The sequence below is a fragment of the Salmo trutta genome, chromosome 17 (assembly GCF_901001165.1).
Source record: "Salmo trutta chromosome 17, fSalTru1.1, whole genome shotgun sequence".
Classification (NCBI taxonomy): domain Eukaryota; kingdom Metazoa; phylum Chordata; class Actinopteri; order Salmoniformes; family Salmonidae; genus Salmo; species Salmo trutta.
In genome coordinates, this window is record NC_042973.1 from 44,332,783 (window position 1) to 44,358,033 (window position 25,251).

At 42.2% G+C, this 25,251-nt stretch overlaps 1 protein-coding gene across 4 annotated transcripts; it reads left to right on the plus strand.

Annotated features, from left to right (window-relative positions):
• Positions 1 to 1,450: 1,450 nt before the first annotated feature.
• On the plus strand, positions 1,451 to 20,123 carry LOC115152262 (fatty acyl-CoA reductase 1). 4 transcript variants are annotated; one of them, XM_029696951.1, is made up of 12 exons: positions 1,451 to 1,679; positions 5,813 to 6,028; positions 6,945 to 7,120; positions 7,359 to 7,538; positions 8,743 to 8,920; positions 9,027 to 9,071; positions 9,235 to 9,362; positions 9,460 to 9,527; positions 10,798 to 10,969; positions 14,654 to 14,783; positions 15,940 to 16,067; positions 17,547 to 20,123. In XM_029696951.1, exons 2-12 carry the CDS (start codon positions 5,840 to 5,842, stop codon positions 17,707 to 17,709), a joined length of 1,557 nt encoding a protein of 518 aa, XP_029552811.1. In that variant the 5' UTR covers positions 1,451 to 1,679; positions 5,813 to 5,839; the 3' UTR covers positions 17,710 to 20,123. The 4 variants fall into 4 exon arrangements, with proteins under 4 accessions (XP_029552811.1, XP_029552807.1, XP_029552809.1 ...); XM_029696947.1 differs by lacking the exon at positions 10,798 to 10,969 and adding an exon at positions 10,366 to 10,537 and having other exon boundaries at positions 1,454 to 1,679; positions 17,547 to 17,709; XM_029696949.1 differs by lacking the exons at positions 1,451 to 1,679; positions 10,798 to 10,969 and adding exons at positions 5,637 to 5,680; positions 10,366 to 10,537 and having other exon boundaries at positions 17,547 to 17,709.
• The last annotated feature ends 5,128 nt before the right edge of the window (positions 20,124 to 25,251 follow it).

Here is a 25,251-nt window from a genome sequence, read left to right on the forward strand (position 1 = left end):
ACAACACCTGCACAGGATCGGTACATCCGAACATCACACCTGCGGGACGGGTACAGAATGGCAACAGCAACTGCCCGAGTTACACCAGGAATGCACAATCTCTCCATCAGTGCTCAGACTGTCTGCAATAGGCTGAGAGAGGCTGGACTGAGGGCTTGTAGGCCTGTTGTAAGGCAGGTCCTCACCAGACATCACCGGCAACAATGTCGCCTATGGGCACAAACCCACCGTCGCTGGACCAGACAGGACTGGCAAAAAGTGCTCTTCACTGACGAGTCGCGGTTTTGTCTCACCAGGGGTGATGGTCAGATTTGCATTTATCGTCAAAGTTATGAGCGTTACACTGAGGACTGTACTCTGGAGCGGGATCGATTTGGAGGTGAAGGGTCCGTCATTGTCTGGGGCAGTGTGTCACAGCATCATCGGACTGAGCTTGTTGCCGTTGCAGGCAATCTCAACGCTGTGCGTTACAGGGAAGACATCCCCCTCCCTCATGTGGTACACTTCCTGCAGGCTCATCCTGGCATGACCCTCCAGCATGACAATGCCACCAGCCATACTGCTTGTTCTGTGCGTGATTTTTCTGCAAAACAGGAATGTCAGTGTTCTGCCATGGCCAGCGAAGAGCCCAGATCTCACGTCTGGGACCTGTTGGATCAGAGGGTGAGGGCTAGGGCCATTCCCCCCAGAAATGTCCGGGAACTTGCAGGTGCCTTGGTAGAAGAGTGGGGTAATATCTCACAGCAAGAACTGGCAAATCTGGTGCAGTCCATGAGGAGGAGATGCATTGCAGTACTTAATGCAGCTGGTGGCCACACCAGATACTGACTGTTACTTTTGATTTTGACCCCCCCTTTGTTCAGGGGCACATTATTCCATTTCTGTTAGTCACATGTCTGTGAAACTTGTTCAGTTTATGTCTCAGTTGTTGAATCTTGTGTTCATACAAATATTTACACATGTTAAATTTGCTGAAAATAAATGCAGTTGACGGTGAGAGGACGTTGCTTTTTTTGCTGAGTTTATATACTGTATATTTTATTTACAGTATATATGTAGTATATATTTTTTCACTGCAACCGCCAACCACAGGAAGACTCAGGAGCCCTCTCTCAATGAGCATAGACAGCCAGCTGCTGCCATTCTGCTAATCATCAGATGGGGGGAGGAGAGGAGGTAGGGGGCTCATGTGGGTCACTGGGGGGCTGCCTTGATTGGTTAACTTATTCATAAAAAAAATAAAACTGCATAATAAATACATGTGACTGGTCAGTTGTGTGAGTCAGGAGCTTGACCCAAGCCCATAGGGTGCCTAAGAAACAAAATATGTAAATGAACAATTACGTAATTTTAAAAATTATTATAATTTATACTGGGCGGGAGGGGTTGGAATTTCTTTTTTAAACGACGCCCCAGGGCATTTTAATCCGGCCCTGCACACTGTAAGGAACGCCCCGAATTGCAGTGTTCTCGGCTTTCAGGCCTTTTGGGCGGGTTTTAACTTGGCGTTCAACCATACAGTCGAGCTAGAACCTGGCAAGCCAGCCCGACGGTCAGCCGTCACGTTTCCTGTGCTCACAGCCCGCAAAAATACAGTAATTGCGGAGCTGTAGCTACACTTGTATCCGGGAGATACCGCTGTTTTAACGCAAGAAAACTCAGCCTCGTCCAAATTTCAGGTATATCCATCTTTCACATGCTTTTTTTCTCTGGTTGCATTATATTTAGCGCTAAATGTTCAAAGATGACTGGGAATGGCTATCGTTTGCTAACGACGTGCGACAGCATGCCACGGAAGAGATGCGCAAAAGGGAGGGGTAACTGGCTAACGTTAGCTAGCCAGTTAGCTAAATTATTTCCAGAGTGTTGTAGGTTTGTGTTAGGACTCATTGAGGTCAATCTTTTTCAGAAAGTGTTTGCATTTTCTTGTTTTGGTAGTGCTGTTTTTGCTGTCAGTCATTAGCTAACTAATGCGAATTGCTCACCACCAGAGAAGTTGGCATACTAGCTAACGTTAGTTAGTTAGCTGGCTGGTTGGCTAGTTAGTGTTCTTCCTGTGTGGGGTGACACGGCCACAAGTCGCTGCCAGTGCCTTCTTCAGCAAGTTTCGCTAATTGACATGTGGGCTGTGGTGTTCAAGCTTAAAATCATTATCACTTTGTACGACAATAGCTTTCTTTCTAAATTCATATGGCGTGACACTGGACTTATTTTAGCCGTGTAACTTATGCCACAAGTAAGTTATCTGAATTTAATCAGGGTCACAAGAACTCTAGCCTTTTTCCATGAATGCCATTTGACATATATATTCCTTTAACTCATTGACGTGAGTGTTAGCCAAAATGATAGCCACCCCTTCTCTAATATTTGGACAGGTATAGCTGCTGGTCTATACTAGGCCAACATCACCTGCTCTGATTTTGAATCACTGCTGAGGTGGCCTTGTCAACAGCGTTCTCTGATCTTTGCAGAGGGGGGGTCTTAATTCATACATTACCTTTTGCGATTTGTTGTTTTCACATCTGTCAAAATATTTATTACAGCATTCAAGTGCCAACTCCAGGGACATGCATGTGTTTTAATCAGTTATTCCAACAGGAGATGTGGTATCTGGGATCACTTGCTTTTACAGCAGTAGAGACTTGATCAAGATGAATGCACTGTGTAGTTTACAGTGCTGGACGGTGAGACCCAGGTGGTGTTAGGTTGTGTTATTCTTGGCTGGTGATCGTTTTCCCAGGTTGGCCAAAGAGGAGGATGCCAATCTCTGTCCCCCAAGGAGGACTGCACAGTAGAAGCTGGACCTACAGGTGTAAAGGCTCTATTAGTCAGTTGTCCCAAGTGAAATAGAACATTCTCTCCAGGGGTCCTAAATGTTTTAATGATGCTGTAGCAGCAGCACCCTCAGTCTCCAGGGCTGTTGAATGGCATTTGGAGTGTTTTTAGTGAAGCGCCAGACTCTCCTTTGCACCACTCTCATACCCACCTGATAAGCACGATTACCTTCTACCTCCGTTCCTCCAAAAATGGGTATCAGGTTTTTCATGGTGGTGCTTTAGTGAATACAGTTGTTGCACACCAGTCACCAGGGATTTCTTGATGGCTTTTTATGTCCTTACTCTACAGTTGAAGTTTCTCTTTGTGACACCTGTTATCAAATAGTTTATTTGGTTTATAATAAGCACACACGCATACAGTAGGCCTATATATATAATGTGAGGGCAAGATGGCACTGCATGCCACAACTGCCTTGCCGCTTGGGCAGAGACACTGCCTCTGTTTGACAAGCTCACAGCTGTCACAGACTTGACACAGGCTATTATTTACTGCATATAACCAATCAGCTCTGCCGCATTGACCAGAGGGAACCTATCCTGCACGTAAAAATGGCGCTCTGATCAGTGCTGTACAGTAACAGTATGCAAACAAATTGGTTTAAGGGTGCCGATGAACTCAAGGGATGCCTCTGGCACTGACGGTGGAACACTGTTTCTGTCTGAACTCCGAATCAAATATGCTTCCCAAAAATAACATGGTCGCTGTGGTGAAACATTTATTCAGATGTTTCTATGTAAACAGGATTATTAGGCTAATTGTTATTCTTACAAAGCATGGAAATGTTTCCATCAAACTATATTCATCTAACTATCCACAATAATCACATTATTGTGTGCATGTAACCGTACTTACTCACTGTTGGACAGAAGTGTTTTAGTGTGAGGTTTGAGTGTTATGTGTTTAATGATCTTGGTGGGTGATATCTGTTTTGAATAAGCTATAACATTATCTTCTGTGTCAATCATTGACCAGTTATCTGTCTGAATAGCGGGATGTATCAACAGCAGCGTGCCGTCTACCCGGCCACTATCACTCACAGAGATAAGACCAGTAAAAAGAAAATGGCCGTATTTAAACTCTTGAGTTTTCAACATGCACTCGGTAACTTTTTGGGCGACCTGGCCAAATTCGCGTATGTGCGCGATTTCTATGCTTCCTGTTCTGAAGTTTAGGTTTTGCGTGTCTTCCTTTTGGTTTTGTCCACATGCTTCAAACAACTGAATATACAATATTTTTGGTTATGGAAAGTATATTTCTCAGCAGTTTAGACAATACAATGATTCTCTACACAATGACTGCTTGTTTTGTCACATAAACTGAATGTAGGCAAACGACTAGAATTTTAGCAACCAGGAAACGGCAGAGCGATTTCCGTATAGTGCATCTTTAAGTCAGGTTCATATCTGGTAAACCGGATATTAGTGATGCAAATGTTGTGTAGAGATTTCAATCTACTTTACTGGATCTTTGCTCAACTCTGCTCTCTAGACCTTTCAGTACATTGTGTGAATGAGAAGCAACTTTCATGAGAAAATAAGTTTTAACTGTAAACCAGGTGTTATAGTCTAACATGTACATTCTGGTCTTCATTTTGACAGTTTGTTGCTAAAGTGATATATTTTGGTCTTTTTAGTAGTAAATCTATTTGTTTGTTCAACTTTACCATTGAAATCCCGATGTAGACTAGAGGCACTTTGAGAAGGTGCCTCCACGTCATCTCAAGGGAGGGATTCAGTATGAAATACACTCCCTTATAGATGTGTTGGGTGGTACCACCTCTAGGTTTACTATAAACGCAGGTGACAGCGCACCTTATTTGGCAATGGTCTTGCTGAGTAGTGTGCAAATATATTTAGCATGATGCTTTCTTGATTAGACTACTGACGGTACACAAAATTCAAAAGGCAGTAAGGTGCATATGACCAAATGTAAACGTTTTTGCTTACAGTTTCATACACCTGTGCTTTTTTAAGAAGGGGGAAAAAACATGTAGGCAATGAGGATTATACGTTTTTATATTTGTAGCTACATTCATAACAATAAATAAATGACCATGGTCTTCATGTCAACTCATTGTATTGTTTCCCCATCTGCTATGACTGATTGGTGGCGCAGTCTGCCAAAACAGTTGGCTCATAGTTCAATGGTTGTGAGATCTGCATGTGGGATTAGAAATCCTTTTTTGCCTTACAATATTCATCCCGTGCCCACACACACACTTCTAATTCTGAAAAGTGAAGCATTACTTGTGAGAGGGGTAGCAGTTGTAGGTTTTTATACAGTACCCAAGACCAGTGAGTTAATTTGACCATTGGAAAAAGAGCTACTGTGTAAATATTGCAGTAAGAGTTGGTTAAAATTGAGCCCCTAATCATCATTATAGCACCCCCCCCCAACACCGCAATAAATGTGAGTCCATGTTTCACTTTATTTTTTTAAATTTTTATTGTGCTCCGTGGGGGATTCAAATTTACATCGCAATTGGCAATAATGTCAGGAACTCGGGCGCCTTACCACTTTGAGCTAACGGAGCAGAGCCATATTGGCTCGCCATTGCACAATTTTATTAGAGCGTTCTGGTAATTATGCTTTAGTGAGAAAGTGTTGGGATCAGGTACAACTACGTTTATCCACCCCCAAAGTGAATTCTTGTGAGCAATTCCTCCCCCCACCCACAATGTTTTTTGAAGGGGTTAGGCAAAGGCTGAAATTGGAGTTGAGAGTTACCCTTTAAGTAAAGCTCTTGAGCCCGTCACCCATCTTAATGACAGTGTGGATTAGACGGGATAAGAGTTACTTACAACGGTGGCGAGGCTGAATAAGATACTGGAACCAACATGCTGTATGTGATATGGGTGCATTTTGTAGATGGAAGAGGAGTTTTTGTCTCTTAACTGGGGTCGGTGTTACTGGTGAAATTCTGTCCGGTAGGTTCTTCAATAACTATGCTAACGATGATGTAATCCTTCCACAGGTTGAGGGTTGGAGCACACCTGACAAAATGGTGACCATTCCGGAATACTATGAGGGGAAGAATGTGCTTATCACAGGGGCGACAGGCTTCATGGGAAAGGTCCTGCTGGAGAAGCTGCTGCGGTCTTGCCCTGGAATCAAAGCCGCGTATGTTCTGGTCCGGCACAAAGCAGGGCACGCTCCCCAGGCCCGCATCGCTGACATGATCAACTGCAGGGTGAGCAGAGCTGGAGAAGGATAAAGGTCTAATGGGGCTAGCCAAAAGGGGATGTCTGTGGGGTGATGGATCATATGTTCTTGACCGTTTGTTACTGGAGATCTAGTCGTTCCAGAGGCCACACTCTCCATACTCTGTTTACAATTGGGTCATGACAGACCATGATGTTTAAAGTTTTAATGTCACATGCACAAGTACAGTCAAATGCCTTTCTTGCAAACACAAAACCCAACAATGCAGTAACACTAAAAATAGAAAGTTGGAAGAAAACATATGAGAACAACACGATAAATAAGCATACTATATACAGGGTCAGTTCCAGGACTATATTTACACTGTGCAGGGATACTGGAGTGGTAGAGTTAGATATGTATAGGGGTAAGGTGACATTGGATATATGATAAAACAGAGCAGCAGTGTATATGATTGTTTGTGTAGTCAGTTGAAATGTATGTGCATATTATGTGTGTGAGAGCAAATAAGTGAGTGTTTTGTGTGTATTGAATTATCAGTGTGAGTGCAAAAATCAGAATAAAACATAAAGGTCAACTCAATCCATGTAGCCATTTTGTTAGCTATTCAGCAGTCTTATGGAAGGGGTATAGAAGACTTGATGCGCCGGTACCGCACGCCATGCGGAGAGCGGTGTGGGTGGTTGACGTCTTAAACGATTTTCCGGACTCTCCCTGTACCCGCCTGGATGGCAGGGAGCTTGGCCCTAGTGACGTAGTCGTAACTAAAGGGATTGCTTTCTTGGAGCACTTTCAAACCAAAACGCATCACTCCACCAACACATTGCTGTCATTAAAAAAACATTGAGTAGGTTCAATTTGATCCTCTTATTGGCAGTGAAAGTAGCATGATTTGAGTATTACATTTTTTTTTTTGCCAACTGTTGCAGCTGTTTGTATTTCAGCTTTTTGACAGGGTACGAGATGAGCAGCCAGACTTTGCTGAAAAGATCGTGGCTGTTAACAGTGACCTCACCCTGCCAGAGCTGGACCTGAGCACAGAGGACCAGGAAACGCTTGCTGACTGCATCAACGTAGTCTTTCACTGTGCTGCAACCATCCGATTCAACGAGCCTCTCAAGTGAGCCATTGTTTCTCTCCTAATGCTACTCCCCAGAGCTTTGCTGGACAATTCTGCAAGCTCAGATTTTTCCTCAGAGTGATCTTGTCACTTGCTTCACCTGCAGAGAAATGACTCGCTTCCTTTTAATGCTTAAAGTGTAGGTTATCATTCTAGAAGTATTTCTAACCCTTGTGTACCTGCCCATTGGCTTTTAATATTTTCATGTGTTGTATGTGACATTTTTCTTCCTTCTCAGAGATGCTATGCAGCTGAATGTTCTAGCCACCCAGAAGATGGTGGCTCTGGCCCACAGAATGAAGCACTTGGAGGTGTTCCTTCACGTGTCCACAGCCTATGCCAACTGTGACCGGACGCTCATTGAGGAAGTGGTTTATCCACCTCCTGTTGACTACAAGAAGCTCATCGACAGCCTGGAGTGAGTCCAAGAAATGTGACTTGTTTTTCGTAACACTTCCCATTGCAGACTTGTTACCCTGAAGTTATTTGCAGATTGATAGAAACCTAAGCCATTTGGTATTTTAATTTAAACATTTTATTTGACCTTTATTTAACTAGGCAAGTCAGTTAAGAACAAATTCTTATTTTCATTGACGGTATTATTAAGATTAATGTCAGTAATACTATATACCAAGAGATTATAGTAATTTACAGATAGGCATGTTTGACTAAGAGGAAATGGCTGCATTAGTGGCTAATGCATAAGCTTGGAATTTCTCAAGGGTCTCTCAATGCCACTTCATGGACTGAAACTTCGTACCAACACAGGGAGCGTCTCTGATTTGAAACTTAATGCAGTTTGGTTACTGATTGAATGGCACTCATTTGGAAACTATTTAATAAGGACATTTGCTTTACTCAAAATATTAGGTGGGACTTCTGACTTCTCTTGAAGGTGGCCCATTATGTAACCCATGGACAAAACGGTCACCAGTTGTGTAAAAGTTAGTGTCCTGTTCTAGTAGTGTTTCCACCCTTAAGTATTACGAAAGGCATGTCAGAATCTGTTCAGAGATTTGTGGGTGGGGCAGTTTTAAGGAAAGTTAATCTCTGAAATATGTGTTTGGTCATGGGCAGAAAATTGTAATATAACTGACCTTTTGTGTGGACCTTCCAGTTTTTTTTCTCCCTTCTACATAGCAAAGTGTGTGCGTGTAAATAATATATATATTTTTTTGCTGTCATTTTCAGGATTTAAAAAAAACCTTTCCAGTGTTAAATGTACTTTTTAAATGACTAAATTCAGATATAAAGAATGTAGAAAAGATGTATATTTTTTTAAATAATCATCTTTGAGAACTAAAAATCACCAAAATAAAAGCTAGACAGTCGGGGAGAAACTAAAATTCAAAACATGCATTCGGGAGAATTTTTGTCATGGCATGGAGCCTCCATAGATTTTTTTTTTTTAATGTTTGAGTCACTCAGATGGCATAAGCCATGGCAAAATGTGTGGACCTGTAGGAAATTTGCTTTAAAACGGCAACATTTTGTCACTGTGGCCAACAGGAGGGCCTCTAAAATTGTTGTTCAGCGACTCCACCATTGGCCACACCCACCATCTAAGCTCAATTTTTATCCAGAAAAAAACCCTGTCTTCAATGTGTTTTCATGTTGGTTAGGTGGATGGATGAGAAACTGGTCTCAGCGATGACCCCAGGGCTGATTGGAAAAAGGCCCAACACGTACACTTACACCAAGGCCATGGCTGAGTACCTGGTCCAGCAGGAGTGTGGAAACCTCAACGTGGCCATCATCAGGCCCTCGATAGTAGGGGCCAGTTGGAAAGAGCCCTTCCCAGTGAGTCTTCTCATGTACTGAGCAGGCTGTCTTCTAACGGTAGCTACTGTAACTGACCGTAGTAAATTAACTCTGTATACTGGTCATAACATGTTTTCACTCTTAGGGCTGGATTGATAATTTCAATGGACCTAGTGGAATATTCATTGCCGTAAGTATTTTTTTTTTTAAGTGAGCTAAGTTCTCTTTATGTGAAATGGTCAGAGATCGGACCGCAATCATGACCACGTCAACATTGCGGCTACTCATTATAACCTGAGAAAGCACTTTCCTATGACCTAGTAATGAACCTGACACTTCTCTGCCCTATATAGGCAGGAAAGGGGATCCTGCGCACCATGAGAGCATCCAACAACGCAGTGGCTGACCTGGTGCCTGTGGATGTGGTCATCAATACCACACTGGCTGCCGCCTGGTACTCTGGCTCCCAGAGACACACCAGGTCAGTTGCGCACACACACACTGGAGCTGGACGAATGATATGATTATGAAATGCAAATATTCCTTCCGGTTTCTATTTTGTCCCTTTGTGTCTGCAGGCCTAAGAGCATATTGGTGTACAATTGCACGACGGGTGGCATCAACCCGTTCCACTGGGGCGAAGTTGGTATGAACCGCTTTCCTTATCTTACACCCGGAGTATATTTGGATATTTGTTCTCAGATGGTATAACAAAGCTAAATTATGATTATCAGTTATGCTTCTGAGGGCACACCCACTCTTATAACTGTAGTGAGTGTGAGCAGGTTTTGATTTACTCACACGCTCTTTGGGGTATTAACTCCCTGGATTTGTTTACTGTACATATTCTAGGTAAGCCCTCATTGCAAATAAGAGTTTGTTCTTAACTGACTTGCCTAGTTAAATGAAAAATAAAGAAATCCAAATGCTAGCCATCTGAGAAAGATCAACATTGTGCCAGGTTTAAAGGAAATGGGTGAAACTATATAACATGACTCATGTGCTTGAATGAAAGTGTTCCAGTCATAAATCCAATATTTGTTTAGTGGACTAAAGATGGATGGTATTTTCATAGTGCCATTTTGTATAGTTCCCTTTTAAGATGCTAACCTGGTGCGTTTGTTGTAGTAAATGTCAAATATATTTTGTCGATTATTTGCTACTCATTTACCGTAGATTGTTATGCTGCTTAAATATTTCAGGTGAAATCACTTTGTTTTTTAACATTGCTTTTCTCCATTCATTAGGCTTACTTTGAAGTCTAGATTTGTGGTGTTATGTAATCTCCCCAGACTCCTGCAATAACTTGTACGGTTAAATAATAATAATGGTTCAAAAGCACTTCAAAGATATATTGTCTAAACCGAAGATCTGGCTTTGCTGCTGCTTTGTTGTATGCTTGCCGCTTAGCTCTTTCTTTCTACTTTGGAGAAATGAGTTGTGCCAACAATTCACCCTGTTGAACCCCCTACCTTTTCTCCTAGAGTACCATGTAATATCCACTTTCAAGAGGAACCCCCTCGAGCAGGCCTTCAGACGGCCCAATGTAAATCTCACAACCAATCACCTTATCAATCAGTACTGGATCGCTGTAAGCCACAAGGCACCAGCCTTCCTTTATGATCTCTGCCTCAGGATGACAGGAAGAGAGCCCAGGTAAATGACGCCCCGCTCGGTCACACCCATCTCCCTCCACTTCCCCCGCGTTCTCGCTCAGTGTAGCCCAATGTGTACTGTACCTGTGACGTGATGCTTCTGTCCGGTGTCATGGGGGTAAGGGTGCATAAGCCACCCATATACCATTAGGGCTGGGTTCTGCACTCTTACCCCTCTCGGTGTTACCTCGACCATGTCCTGGCATTGAATGTCCTTGTTAAAGGGGTCCTCCCTCCTGTGATGTCATATTCTCTCTGCAGAGTACTGTATAAACATGACCTTCAAGACCAACCCCTTAGAGCAGGCTTTCAGGCGCCCCAATGTTAACCTGCGGTCCAACCCCTTTACCAATCAGTACTGGACCACAGTGAGTCACACTCTGCCCGCCCTGCTGTATGACGTGTATCTCAGGGCCACGGGTCAGAAGCCCCGGTAAGGTCTACTACAGTGCCCGTGCCCTCTCAACCCCCTCTCCCCTCCACCACTGGGTGCTGGTTGTGTGGCATGGTGGGTGGGGAGGAAGCAACTCCTGGCTGTTTGCTCGACTTCGTGGACTCGGCTGGCTGCTGACAGGCTTCTGTGTCGTCATGACAAGCATGGGTTCCTGTCCAAAGCATGCTGCAATGTTTGAGTATTTTATTTTGTCGCCCTTTTTGTTTGACCTTTTCTGCCTGTTACTGCATTTGTACTTTTTTTTTTATGCAGTTGGAACTATTTGGCTTGAAGTAATTTTTTAAAATTATTGTGGAATTACCTCCCTTTTTATTTTTGTCGCCATTTTTTGTTTTTCTGAGTCATGCCGTTAAGTCCGGTGTTTCCCAAATTAGGGGTCGTGTGAGAGACTCTGAAATAAAAGAAATCGTGCTTGGTTTGTAGAATCTGAGCTTACTGACTGCTAGATGCGGTTGTAATAAACAGAGCGGTTTCAATTTTCTTCTTACAAATGTGTGTCTCTTGAAAGATTTAAGCTACAAAATAACGACTCCATCACAGAAAGATAAGACTCGGGAACACGTATGTGTCTTCTGTTTCCCTCTCCAATGCTCACAAGTCGTGCATTACACATTAGAAGAGTGGACAAGGCACTAAATCAGACTGGGGGGGGGGACATACAAAATTATTGCCTGATTTATCTTCTGAACTTCCCGATTCATTTCAGTCACTTCAAACCATACTTTCAAAAGTACTGTCAGACCGATTTTGTAATAGACTGTCATAGCCCCAATTTAAAAAAAAGTTAACATTAGCCTTTGATTACATCACCTTTTTTTTTTTACATGGTGAGGTTGCAGACTATAATTTTTTTTTTATATCAAAATTGGGTCACAGGCCAAAAAAAGTTTGGGGACCCCAGCATTAAGTTTTCTGAAGTGACCTGGGATTGATCGGTCCTCATTCTTGTCCTCTACTCTTCAATAATCTCTACAAATGAGAGGAACCAGTGAACTAGTTGTCCTTTATTAATTGGCCCATCAACACTTCTATTCCTGGTAGTCCTATTCCTGGGCTTCATGAAGCACATTGTGGGCAGAATGGAATGCACTGGCAGTAATTGATATGCTCAGAAGCCAATGGAAACTTGAATTAAAATGTATCAGTGAGTTGAGTAGGCCTACTCATAAACCCCACCTTTTTTATGCATTTCATTATGCATCCAGACCACAGTTCAGTCTTATCAAGTTTTTGTTACCTGATATTGACAGTATTGCTCCTCAAGTTTACTGTAAAGCAGAAACATTTCAGCAATGATAAACTTTTGGTAACACATCTCAATTAGCAAAAATGCAAAATTTTTGATTGTCTGAAATGCATTTGGATTAGTATTCAACACTTTCTACGGGTGAAGTAAATAGATGGGTGTCTCCCCCACTGAAAAACTAATACCTTTTTAATGTTTGACTTTCTAATTGGTCCACCATGCATGTTTTGTCACCTTCCTCTTGGAACACGATGTATCATGGAGGGAATCTGAGCTCTGATTACAAGCATGGTTGCTTTTGATGCAATTTGGCATGGCCATTAATCCTCAAACCAGTTTGTTCATGAAACTTTCAACTACAATTAGGAAATGTTTTCCTAATGACGACAATGTAATTAGTGCAAGTTTTAAAACCTTAAGCTACTGGCAGTCAGACATGCTCAGATGCCCTCAAAGATTGGACAAGCCCTCCATTACATTGTGTTCAACATGCAGTACATTCGGTTAGTATTCAGACCCCTTGACATTTACGTTACAGCCTTATTCTAAAATTGATTGAAAAAAAAAAAAATCTATCTACAGTCTACACACTACCCCATAATGACAAAGCAAAAATACGTTTTTAGAAAATTTTGCTAATGTATTAAAAAAAAAAAAAACTCACATTTACATAAGTATTCAGTACTTTGTTGAAGCCCCTTTGGTGGCGGTTACAGCCTCGATCCTTCTTGGGAATCAATCAAATGTATTTTTAAAGCCCTTCTTACATCAGCTGATGTCAAAGTGCTGTACAGAAACCCAGCCTTAAACCTCAAACAGCAAGCAATGCAGGTGTAGAAGCACGGTAGGACGCTACAAACTTGGCACGCCTGTATTTGGAGAGTTTCTCCCATTTCTTCTCTGCAGATCCTCAAGCTCTGTCAGGGTGGATGAGGAGCGTCGCTGCACAGCTATTTTCAGGTCTCTCCAGAGATGTTCGATCAGGTTCAAGTCCAGGCTCTGGTTGGGCCACTCAGAGACTTGTCCTGAAGCCATTCCTGCATTGCTTGGCTGTGTGTTTAGGGTCATTGTCCTGTTGGAAGGGGAACCTTCGCCCCAGTCTGAGGTCCTTAGCGCTCCATCAGACCAGAGAATCTTGTTTGAGAGTCCTTTAGGTGTCTTGGAGTGACTTCCATCTGGCCACTATCATAAAGGCCTGATTGGTGGAATGCTGCAGAGATGGGTTGTCCTTCTGGAAGGTTCTCCCAACTCCACAGAGGGTCTCTGGAGCTCTGTCAGTGACCATCAGGTTCTTGGTCACCTCCCTGACCAAGGCCCTTCTCCCACAATTGCTCAGTTTGTCCGGGCGGACAGCTCTAGGAAGAATCTTGGTGGTTCCAAACTTCTTCCATTTTTAAGAATGATGGAGGCCACTGTGTTCTTGGGGACCTTCAATGCTGCAGAAAGTTATTGGTACCCTTCCCCAGATCTGTGCTTTGACACAATCCTGTCTCGGAGCTCTACAGACAATTCCTTCGACCGCATGGCTTGGTTTTTGCTCTGACATGCACTGTCAACTGTGGGACCTTATATAGACAGGTGTGCTTTTTCAAATTATGTCCACTCAATTGAATTTACCTCAAGTGGACTCCAATCAAGTTGTAGAAACATCAAGGACGATCAATGAAAACAGGATGAATCTGAGCTCAATTTTGAGTCTCATAGCAAAGGATCTGAATATTTATACAAGGTATTTCTGTTATTTTGTATAAATTTGACAGATGTATAAAATATTGTTTTCACTTTGTCCTTATGGGGTGGTGTTGTATAGATTGAGGAACAAAAATGTATTTTATTACATTTTATAGTAAGGCTCTAACCAAAATTAGGAAAATGTCCACGGTCTGAATATTTTCCGAATGCGCTGTATGTGTCAACCTAACAATACTCAACCCAATGGAGACTGGTATGAGTTAGTGTAAATGATCTTATAATGCTAGTATGCTTAGACTCTTACCGGTGTTCTATTTTTCTATTCTAGATTGTGCTGAATTTATACAGTTCTTTATTTTAAAGCTGTGAAGAAGTGTGCAAGGGTCAGATTGCAAATCTACGTTTCATCTATGGCGTTGACATACCCTAATCTTTACTTTGGTAATGAATTGGCTTAGAGGGCACTTTTACCCTGTACAAAAATACTTTGAATTGGTAATTCTCATCCGTTGTTCCATCTTGTCTGCTTAACAGACCTCAGTCCCCCTACACGTCATAATCCGAATCCAGTTGGCTGGGGTTAGTTTCCAGCAGTTGGATATTAAAGCTCAGTGCCCTTAAGGGTAAAAGATGACACTGTGCTGTCAGCTCTGTGCCATCTCCCCTTCTACCTCCTTAATACCTGTCTCTTCCCTGTTGCCATGGCGACCACCACTCCACGGCAGGATGATGAAGACCATCACACGGCTGCACAAGGCCATGATGGTGCTGGAGTACTTCACCAGTCACTCGTGGGTGTGGAACACGGACAACGTCACCATGCTGATGAACCAGATGGGCACTGATGACAAGAGGGTATGCTTTACGCCCACCCACCAGTCACTGACGCGCACACACACACTTGTAGGATGCACACACATACTTGTAGGACCCACGCATACATACTTGGGTAGGACACACACACACTTGTAGTGTGGCAGACACAGAAATGCTATTGAACGAATGGAGTATGTTTGCATTTGTAGTCCAAGCTGAATTATTCAATTGTGCTCGGTTTTAAATGGAGTCATTGTGTTGGATAGTCAGGGCCTGGCTGAAATGTACAGTGAATGTACACTCAATGGACAGTTTGTTAGGTACACCAATCCGTTCACGAAAATGTTTAGCTCCTACAGGCGATGAGTCACGTGACTGCGGCTTACTATATAAAGCAGGTAGACAGGTATTGAGGCATTCAGTTACCGTTAGAATGGGACAAAATGAGGGACCGAAGTGACTGAGCGTGGTATGGTTCAGTATCACAGAAACAAGTGTCTAGGGTTTACTGAGAATGGTGTGACAAACAAAAAAACATCCCGTCTTAGGGGTGAAAACAGCTCGTTGATGAGAGCCGTCAAAGGAGAATGGCAAGAATTGTGCAAGCTAAGAGTGGTGTGCAGAACGGCATCTCGGGAACACACAGCTCGTCGGTCCTTGTCACAGATGGGCTATTGCAGCAGACGACCACACCGGGTTCCACTCATATCAACTAAAACAAGAAGAAACGGCTCCAGTGGGCACGCGATCACCAACACTGGAAAATTGGAGAGTGGAAAAACATTGCCTGGTCCGACGAATCTCAGTTCCTGTTGCGTCATGCCGAGTCAGGATTTGATGTGAACAGCATAAGTCCATGGCCCCATCTTGCCTGGTGACAATGGTACAGGCTGGTGGTGTAATGGTGTGGCGAATGTTTTTCCTGGGACACTTTAGGTCCCTTGATACCGAATTTGAGCAACGTTTCCATGCCCCAACGAATTCAGGCTGTTTTAAAGGTGGTGGTGTGTGTGACCCTGGGGGTCTGACCCTGTACTGGATGGGTGTACCTAATAAATGGTCCACTGAGTATGTTAGTCCAACACACCAAGTGTAATGCTTGAAGTTGTACTTTTTGTGTCAAATCTTCCTTGGTTCAACAAAACTTGCTCAATGCCCATCCTTACAGTATGAATCCCCTTATTTGTTTGTCCAGATGTTCAACTTTGACGTGCGACAACTCAACTGGGCAGAGTACATGGAGAACTACTGCATGGGGACAAAGAAGTATGTCCTGAACGAGGCTGAGTCAGGCCTGCCAGCCGCACGCAAACACCTCAACAAGTAAGAGGAATGTCTCTACCTGCACATGTTGCGTAACATAACTATCCTCTTATTGACAATTCCCAAGTGATCTTGAATATTTCATTGTAATGGCATTGACTTCATGCTATTTTTCATTCTTTGATGCACACGCTTTTGTTGCCGAGGATTAGCTGTTTGTTCACCATCCCGCAAAGGGTAATAACCTATCCTCAACTGCCTGACTGTGTTAAAGACCAATACTTCACATGTTGCATTTGTTTTTGTTCAGTATAGATACATGCAGGTTTTCTGTCATCTGTTGCTCGTGACTAAAGACTAAATGAACCTTTGCTCACCAGGATGTCATAAATTCTAGAATGAATGCTTCAATCTAGTTGACATTGGTCAAGTTTTCTGTCATCTCTGCTTCTTTCACGGAACAAAGACTTGGACCGGGGAGAAAAGGCAATTACTATAAATATCTTCTGTGCAAAATGTTCAAATGACATCAATTTGACCGGTTGTAAGGAAATAGAAAGATGTGAAAACGACCCAACGTGTTTCTGATAAGATTTTAGTTTGGCTTGGATGCGTATTTTATTATTGAAATACTATCTGTTTTTATGACGCTGATAAAGACAGCACCTCTAGAGCCGGTATCTAATTGCACATTGGCATTCTCTGAAGATGCTGAAAGAAATAATATTTCTCAACTCCTGTTCCCCAGTCAAAATGTACATTTGGTGGATCATTGTACTGCAAGAAATGCTTAATTCTGCAGGAGTCAACCTCTCTGTCTTAACATTATAGACCTAGTGTCAGTATCCATTTTACCCATCTGAATACAGGACACAGTTCCTTTGACGTGCCGTAGGCCTATTTGAAGTCCCTGTCTCGTTACTGTGGAATTTGTATATCGCCTCGCAATCATCACATGCAACATAGGCAGGCACCACCTTCATCCTCTTTTACCACTTCACCAAATCTTTCCCAAACATTACTTTTTCTAGTGCCCTTCAACGTTCCATTTTGCAGCTTTTCTCTTGCTGTGTTAAACTCCGACATTGTACTTTTTGCCTCAGTGGATCGACGTTAACGTTTTCTGCCCGTTCCCAAAAGCGTTTGGCGATTTAATCGCCAAAGAATAAAAGCAAAACCTCAATGTAGCCTATAGATTTTAAAAAATGGCACAATAATTGCACATTTATGGATTATGATTTTTGTGGTTTTCTCTTTATTCAACCTGACCGCCTTCAGCCACGGAACATTTCCTGACCCTAAAACCGTGCATTACTATCACATCTTTCTGCTTTTCTGGATCACCAGCAAAATGTTTCCCTGGTATCCTCTGTTCTTCTAAAAGTGCTCGTTGCTCACAATATTCAAAGGGTAAAGTTCTACTTAAATGTCCTATTCCTCCCATGAATGCCTGTTCACATGCAAGCTACCCAGGACATGTCATTGCATTTCTTCAGTTACCTCTTCATAATAAAAATAAATTTTTTTGTGTTTTTTCAGGTTGAGGAACATCCGCTATACGTTCAACACGGTCCTGGTCGTGTTCATCTGGCGAGTGTTCATCGCGCGGTCCCAGATGGGCAGGAACATCTGGTACTTTGTGGTCAGCCTCTGCTTCAAGTTCCTGTCCTACTTCAGAGCGTCCAGCACCATGAAATACTGAGGCCACGTGGCGTGTTCACTCTGAACCTATCCAACCTCTCCCTCCTGCCCGGCCCGCCTGCGGACAGCTATGCATTGGACAGTGCTCTTCAAACCCTGGGACTATTTTCAGTCACATCAAAGGGAGCCTTCAGGATTTTGGCAATGAAGCCCTTTATCTACTTCCCTAGAATCAGATGAACTTGTGGATACCATTTTTTTTATGTCTCTGCGTGCAGTTTAAAGGAAGTGGAAGGCTGGTAACTGCTAGCAATGCGAGTAGATGGCATAGATGTTGTCATTGCGCTAATGCTAGTTAGGGTTGGCTGGTGAAACTACCGCTTACTTCCTTCATCCTGGATGCAGAGACTTACAAATTTGTATCCATGAGTTCATCTGACTCTGGGGAAGTAGATAAAGGGCTTCATTGCAAAAAATCCCAAAGTATCTCTTTAAAGGTCTGACATACCATTCATCCTACTGTATGTGATGTGTCCCCTTCCCTCTGCAGTGTGTTCCCTGGTGTGGGAGGTAGTACTGCATTCAACTGTGATGTAGTAAGCATGAATCTAACCAGACCCCAGGTCCTGTGATGCTCCCCTTGCACAGTGATGGTCAGACAGAATTGTCATCGATTTGTCTCGGTTGGTTGTCATGGTCATTGAGCTCTCTGCTTTGCTGACTGCCCCAGGGTGGTCAGGCGGTGGCTTTGACTAACGGTTTAGATTTTCTTGCTTGAATAGGGATGAAGGCACCCATGTGCTCTATGCTTGCTGGTTGCAATGACTAATTCCCAATGACATAATCAAGCACAAGTTAGATGGTAATGGGATGGCTTTTTTTACTGTGCCTAAAAGGTTTTGATTATCTTGCATCAGCTGTCCTTGCAGAGCTCGCTTTAAAAAAATAAAAAAAATCCTATGTTGCATTTAAGCCATTTCTGACTGGACTGTCCGCTTATGATTTCTGACCCAAATACCTCTTATCTCATGTAGCTCAGAACAGGCAACTGCTCAGAGGACTTGATGTTGGGGTAGTCTGCGGTTCTTTACACTGGTTTTACTGAGAACAGCTTTTAGGCAAAGCTGCGCTGATCTATTTAAGTGTTTCCCGATGTTGCACAATGTCATGGGCATTTTACTGCCTGGAATTGGAGCTTTGATTACGGCTTTGCATCACGTTTTGCCTGTTTTCTAGTTTGGGATACTCCATGCATGGGAGAGACCTCTCCTCTTCCAATCCTAAACTCCTTTTATCTTTGTGTCTTGCCATAACTCTCAAAGGTGGTCTTTATCCAATGTTGGCCTGGGTAGGTTGTGCACTTGGGACATTTTTAAATGTTTGTACCGCTCCCTTTTTTTAATGTTTTCTTGTACATATTGTCTAAGATGTCAGACTGACAGTGCACTTTTCTGTGGTTGTACATTGTATGTGTCCATTTGCCATATAGTTACTTATACCAACAAAACTCTATTTAGGTAGACTTAATCATCTGACTTACAAAGTATTTTTATGCTATTAAAATATGTTTCATGGCTTTTTATTTACTAAAGAAAAAAGCTTGAGGAAACTAATTCAACTGAACCTACTTCAGCTGCTGTATACCATTTTACATCTGATTTATTGCATCATGTTGAAACTGTCAGTTATTTTAAGTGTACAATTTTTCTGAATGTAGTAGTTAACACAGCTTGACTCATTGCACAGCTTACTAAAAAGCTACCTATGATTCCTGAATCCAAATTAAGTTAATACTGTAGTTGCTTGTATTTGAATATCGATGAACAAGTTGTCATGTCCATTGTAATAACTGTTTTGAGCAGCACATGTTGAATGGTATCCTTGCTTTTGTAGTCCATTTTTTCCTTGTGGTGTTGGATTTGAAGAATTTGGTGTGTAACAGTTGTTTATTTCTGGTTTGTGGCTTTGCTATTCGTAGTGTAGTATTGTTAAACTTGTGAAGCAATGGAACAGCGAATTCAGGGTTTATGAACTTGTCGTGCCAGTGGTGGAGAAGTAAGAGTGGCGCAGACCCTCTACTACTTCATATTGCTAGGGATCCATGTTACTGGATCATTCTAATGGTCTTTATATTTTACATTCGTTCTGGTTTTACAGCATATCACAATGCCCATCTGGACTGACATGATTTAACATATTCCTCTTGCCTTTTGTCTGCCTGCCAAATCTTTGTATTTTGTTGTCCTGTTTCCTCTTATAATTTTACAATGTAGTCTTGTAGAAAGAACTGTATCCTATAACCAATTTGTTGTTTACCATGACCCTCACTGAATTCTCCCGAGGATGCGCTCTACAGTTGGAGGGTTTTAAAGTAATTGCCACTAAATGTAAAAAAAAAAAAAAAAATAATAATAATAATCAATGGGTGCCTTTTTGTTTGTAAACCAAAAAGAAGGAATAAACTGTTAAATCCTCTGTGCGGGAAGTTTTGTTCGTGAAGCTCAGTATTTTATGTTGTCGGGTTGTCTCACTCCAATGACCACCCCTTGGTAGAGAAGAGCTGGTAATACTGGTTGAGCATTCCAGTAAAACCTTCAGTTTAAGTACCAGGTACAATCAGCAGGGATGGGCAACTTTGATGGGGTGGGGGTCACATCAACATCTGAACTTATCATGAGTGGCCACAGTGACTCGCAGATCTTTGTACCCACACATGCAGTCAGAGCTGGCCCAAAGTGAAATTTGGTTTTCTGCCCCCTTAACAGTGGAGAGATGTTAATTCTACTAATTTCCTGCAGTTCTACACATATTGCCATGGGGTGTAGAGACAATGTTGCTGTTTTTAAAGCAAGTTTGCATCAATTCTACACCTTTTGCCATAGGGTGTGGAAAGAAATGTGCAGATTTACAGCTAATTTCTTAAAGATTCACATTTTGCCATGGGGGGGGGGGGTCAGGAGTTGCCCATCCCTGAGCTAGAGAGATAAAGCTTAGCTTTATATAGACGTCTGACCAGATTCTTTCAATTCTTAACAGATCTCCCTCACCACTTAGCATACCAGACATTTTGTCATGTTTCTCTGATTCTGTTCAGATGATCAATTTTAAGGTTTAATACTGCCGACCAGGATTTGGCCCCCTAGTATCCGGTTCACCAGGACTTCTAACTGGAGCCCTATCTTCTGGCTGTGCCAATTCCTTGGTTTACCGTTGTCGCCAAGAAATTTTACCCAAGAGATTCCGCTATGATATCATTGCACAGGGGAGGGTTTGTTTTATGTGCAAAAGAGTTGATACTGCACAGGACTAGAACGGAGTCAATCATTTACTGTACTTAGCTACAGTAGCTGACTGAATTAAATACCTGCCCTAGAGCAATGTCATTTAGGGATTTACATACATTTCTTATGGTTGGACTCGAACACATGACCCTTGCATTGCTAACACCATACTTTTACCACCTGAGCCACCAATAAGGCTGCCAATGTATTTAAGGTATTCATAGAATTTTCTTCCAGGGGATGGAAGTTCAAAATCAATATTGCATTTCAACTTCAATTCTATTTATTGAGGCAAATGGTGTATTTCTTTGATCACAGCATCAGAATATGTAGTGTTTTATCATTGACCATTTAGCCTTTCCTAACAGTCTGCTTCCACTTAACTTTTGTCTTCTGTTTGTGGAGAAGACCCCTACTGTTTTGAACTGCATGTGGCATCTTTTCCACTTCTATAAATTGGCCTTGACAATGAATTGTGTGTAGTGAAACAATGGAAAGAAAGCGTACCCAAACGCGCTTCAGCCCAGCTTGAAACAAAATCAGGTGCTCAACGGAGGGACTTAAATTCAAAAAACATTCCTTACCTCAGGACACTTCAAAAAGTGCACTCTGTTTCTGCATAAATCATTGGATGTTTATTGACAGGATGTTAACAGGCTTACAATTAGAAACGGAAGCCTGTTCAAGTCCCGTCAATAAATATTGGTGTTCCTTTTTCTTTTCCTGCGATAGTCACCTGTTAAAGTGACCTGGGGTAAGGAAAGTTTTTTTTAAAATTGAGACAATGTTGCCAACCTCTCCTAAAGAATTCATTCCTACTAATGCCCTCTAAATCTCTTATTTTACCCAAGAAAAGGCCGACATGAATGCAGTGGTGTTGACTTTGAGCCATAGAACGACAACAGGAAAGAAAGAATGGATCCCTATTGTAGGATGCTTTCAGATATTGACTGTTCACCCATTCTCAAAACCCATGATGGTCAAAATGCTCCAGAGCTTCTCAGAAATCTTCTGCCAGAGGCAGTTTCTAGAATCAGAATAATAGAATTAGAAACACTGGGCTAGTTGCCACCAAGTCACTTGTGAGATTTGTGACAATTGTGAGATAAGAAGTGTAATGACGGTTGTGCATGAATTCATGTTATTTATCCAAATCAAGATGCATAAGTGTTATGTGAATTTCGTTATCAATGTTCATAAACTTCAATTAATCTACTCAGTCTGCAACCCAGAGTTTGTAAGATTCTGGTTGAATGAAACAGACGAGAGTCCCAGCTTACAATAGTCAAAATGTTTATTCACGAGGATACTCTGAGGTCCATTACACAAAGACATCTATTTTATACTTCCACACAAACAGTATATACCCTACGCACATACATACACACGAACAGTAGGTGAGTTGTGTGCTTCTCCAGAGTTCTCACCACTGTGTATCACTACCCAGCGCTGTCTGTTCCATTCCCCCGAGATTAGAGGAACCTTGAAAATGACTCCCTGTCCTATCATAAGATTCTCAGAGTTCTAGCCAGGTCGGGTAATTGTTCTCGGTATTTTCTTAGACACACACATTTATCTCCCTCCCAGTCCAACCTAGTTGGACTTATGTTTAATACTTTAATTATTCCTTATACATGCTACATAAACTATAATCCCCAATGGTTTCCTTTCAGGGTAGAATTATTTAATCATTATCTTTAAACATATAAATTATTTTATCAATAAGGTAGATGGGGAAACTGTGCTGGAACAGTTGGCAACTGGCCAGTTGTAACCTGGCAACCATGGTCCGGGCTGAGTCACTACTGAGCGTGCCCATTGGGAGTCAGACCCCTCGGAAGGGTAAACAGGATCCACCGTCTCAGGGGCTTAAGACAGTGGGATGCCCTCATACTTTGATGCAAGACACACATACACTTTCAGCACAGATATCCCTGTTGAGCATACTAGGAAACATACAGGAGTAGCTTAGCTGACAGTATGTAACAATACTAGTTCAGAGCAGATACATTTGTGTTCAAACTGGGTTCATCTGAATGTGGTCTGTATAAAGCATAAGACATTCTGACACTTCCCCAGAGGTTGCTTTTCCTACTGACTGATGTTGCTATCATTGAAGTTCAATTTTGTCCTGAATTTCAAGCATACTACTCCACTGCTCCTGGTAAGTAAACCCCCATAGATAGTATATCACATTAGATTTAACTGAATGTAGCATAATGTGACAGTCTTTGTTTGTGTAAAAGGTATATCATTGTTTTCTACGGAAGATCATACTAATTTGAACTGTATTGTTTGAATGCCATGCTTCCTCAACTGTACCAGTTCCCTAATGGTCAAGCAAGTCCCATGTGTTCTTGTGTTTTGGTATGCTTGAAATGTTATGACTGAAAGGGCATTGAACAAATGTAAGAGCTTCTAGAACAGGGTCGGCAACAGGCGCCCTGCGGGCCCAAAACTGTCCTGCAAGTGATTTTAGAAGACTAAAATCAGCAGGAATTCAACAACATTTTTTTTTTTTTAAGTTTAGGTAATCTGTTCCCAAGAGACTTGATCCTATTTCAATTTAATCAAGTTTTGAAGTTGTTGTTATTTTCAAGTACAATCTCTGTTTGGGTTAATTTGCAGTGTACAAATTATTATTATTATTGTTTTCCTGTCCCCTGACCATTCCCGCTGAGAAGAATTGGCCTGTCAGATGGTCCAGCACCATCACCAGACAATTGCTTTTATTTTTGGTGTAATTCTCATTTCTGGAAAAGCTTAAAATAAAGGTAAAAATGTAGGTCATGTGACATGATATCCCAAAACACAGGGCCCTAGTCATAATCCTTAAGAGTCTAATGACGCACCCATGCGTCAATCTAAGTAACATAATAAAATAATCCCCATCAAAATCTGTCAGTTTAAACTAGATATCCATTTTCTTGCATGGGCTCCGTTTCATCCACCGCATCCATCTATGTCGGCCTTCCGCATCTGCGGTGGAAGAAGGCTGAGCCATGGCTGGCCGTGGGAAGATGTTTTGGGGTGGGTGTGCTGTCGACAAGGACTCTAATGTAGGATCTTTTCAGTGTGCCGGACAAAGCACTTACCTAAAGTATTTGAGGATTACTAGAGTAGACTGTGGGTGAAGAATTTCTGCTGACGTGCATTTTTCTCCACTCATACAGGAGTAATAAAGACTTAGTGCACTGCTATAGACTGAGTTACAGCTGTTTGTCAGACTGAGACGTTCAGAAAATCGTTCTTCTCACAAAAACTTCTGTAGCTTCTGAGCTATTATGACCACTCGATGGAAAGGAGACTCTCGTGAACACGATGAAGTCGGTACCGTTGATGTTACGTTCCCCAAGTTTTGTGTTGTTGTGGGTTTGTATGCGTGTGTATTTAAGGCTTCCTAAAGCAGCTGATTGGTCAGCCCCATCGCTGATTGGAGCTCTGACCCCGCCCTCTCGTCAGGGGAAACAGCTGTCTCGTCAATTACAAACTTCTCCAGCTTGATAAAAGCCAGTGTTCCTCCCTCAGGGAGGAGAGCTTCTTTTTACGTCTTGTGTTGGTTAGTGAAAGTTTTGTTGATATTATTTTGTAGCTGCTACTTCAGAGGTATATGTATGCCAATAGAACTTAGTGATTTTTGGTTATTGAAATTGTTCACTTAAATAATTGGTAAATTATTCTGTTTCATTTGTTCGCATGGTGGGAAGGGAGTGTTAAGGCAAGAGGCCTGCGGACATACATAATACGTCATTTTGAATCTGTCTTTAAACACTAAGTAAGACCTGGGCGGACCACCCCCTGTATTTTGGTTAGTGTGCCAGTTGGTGCTAAAGGTTAGGTAAGAAGTGGGAAGGTAGTAGAGGGGACTCTTTAATTTTTACTTTCTTTGCTTTGGTTCCGTCCAGCCCCTTTTCCCCACATTACCGTGTTAAGGAATAATACATTCCCTGTAAATGATGTTTTTCTCTGCCTCTGTTGTCCTTCCCTGCACCTACGATCACATACTTTTTCACTCCACAGGGTGTTGAGATGTAGCGGGGTGTTGCGTTCCCTCCAAGAGGCGTATGTAAAAGTTGATGTGCCAACTTCTGTCTGTAGCGTCCAAACCGTTTGGGCTACATACTAAAATGACCAGTCTATGGAAAGATGACGTTCTCCATTTTGCTCTACAACCCCCACAAGTGTCACGGACTTGTCTGAAGGTAACCCGGTACCGGTTAACCTCTCTGGGAAATGTGGGACGCTAGCGTCCCACCCGCGGGACACACTATTCAACAGCCAGTGAAATAGCAGGGCGGCAAATTCAAAACAAGAATCTCATA

Coding starts and splice junctions, on each gene's coding strand:
- LOC115152262 (XM_029696951.1), top strand. CDS start 5,840: ATGGTGACCATTCCGGAATACTATGAGGGGAAGAATGTGCTTATCACA. Junction 7,121..7,358: donor CGATTCAACGAGCCTCTCAA/GTGAGCCATTGT, acceptor CTTCCTTCTCAG/AGATGCTATGCAGCTGAATG. Junction 8,921..9,026: donor GTTGGAAAGAGCCCTTCCCA/GTGAGTCTTCTC, acceptor TTTCACTCTTAG/GGCTGGATTGATAATTTCAA.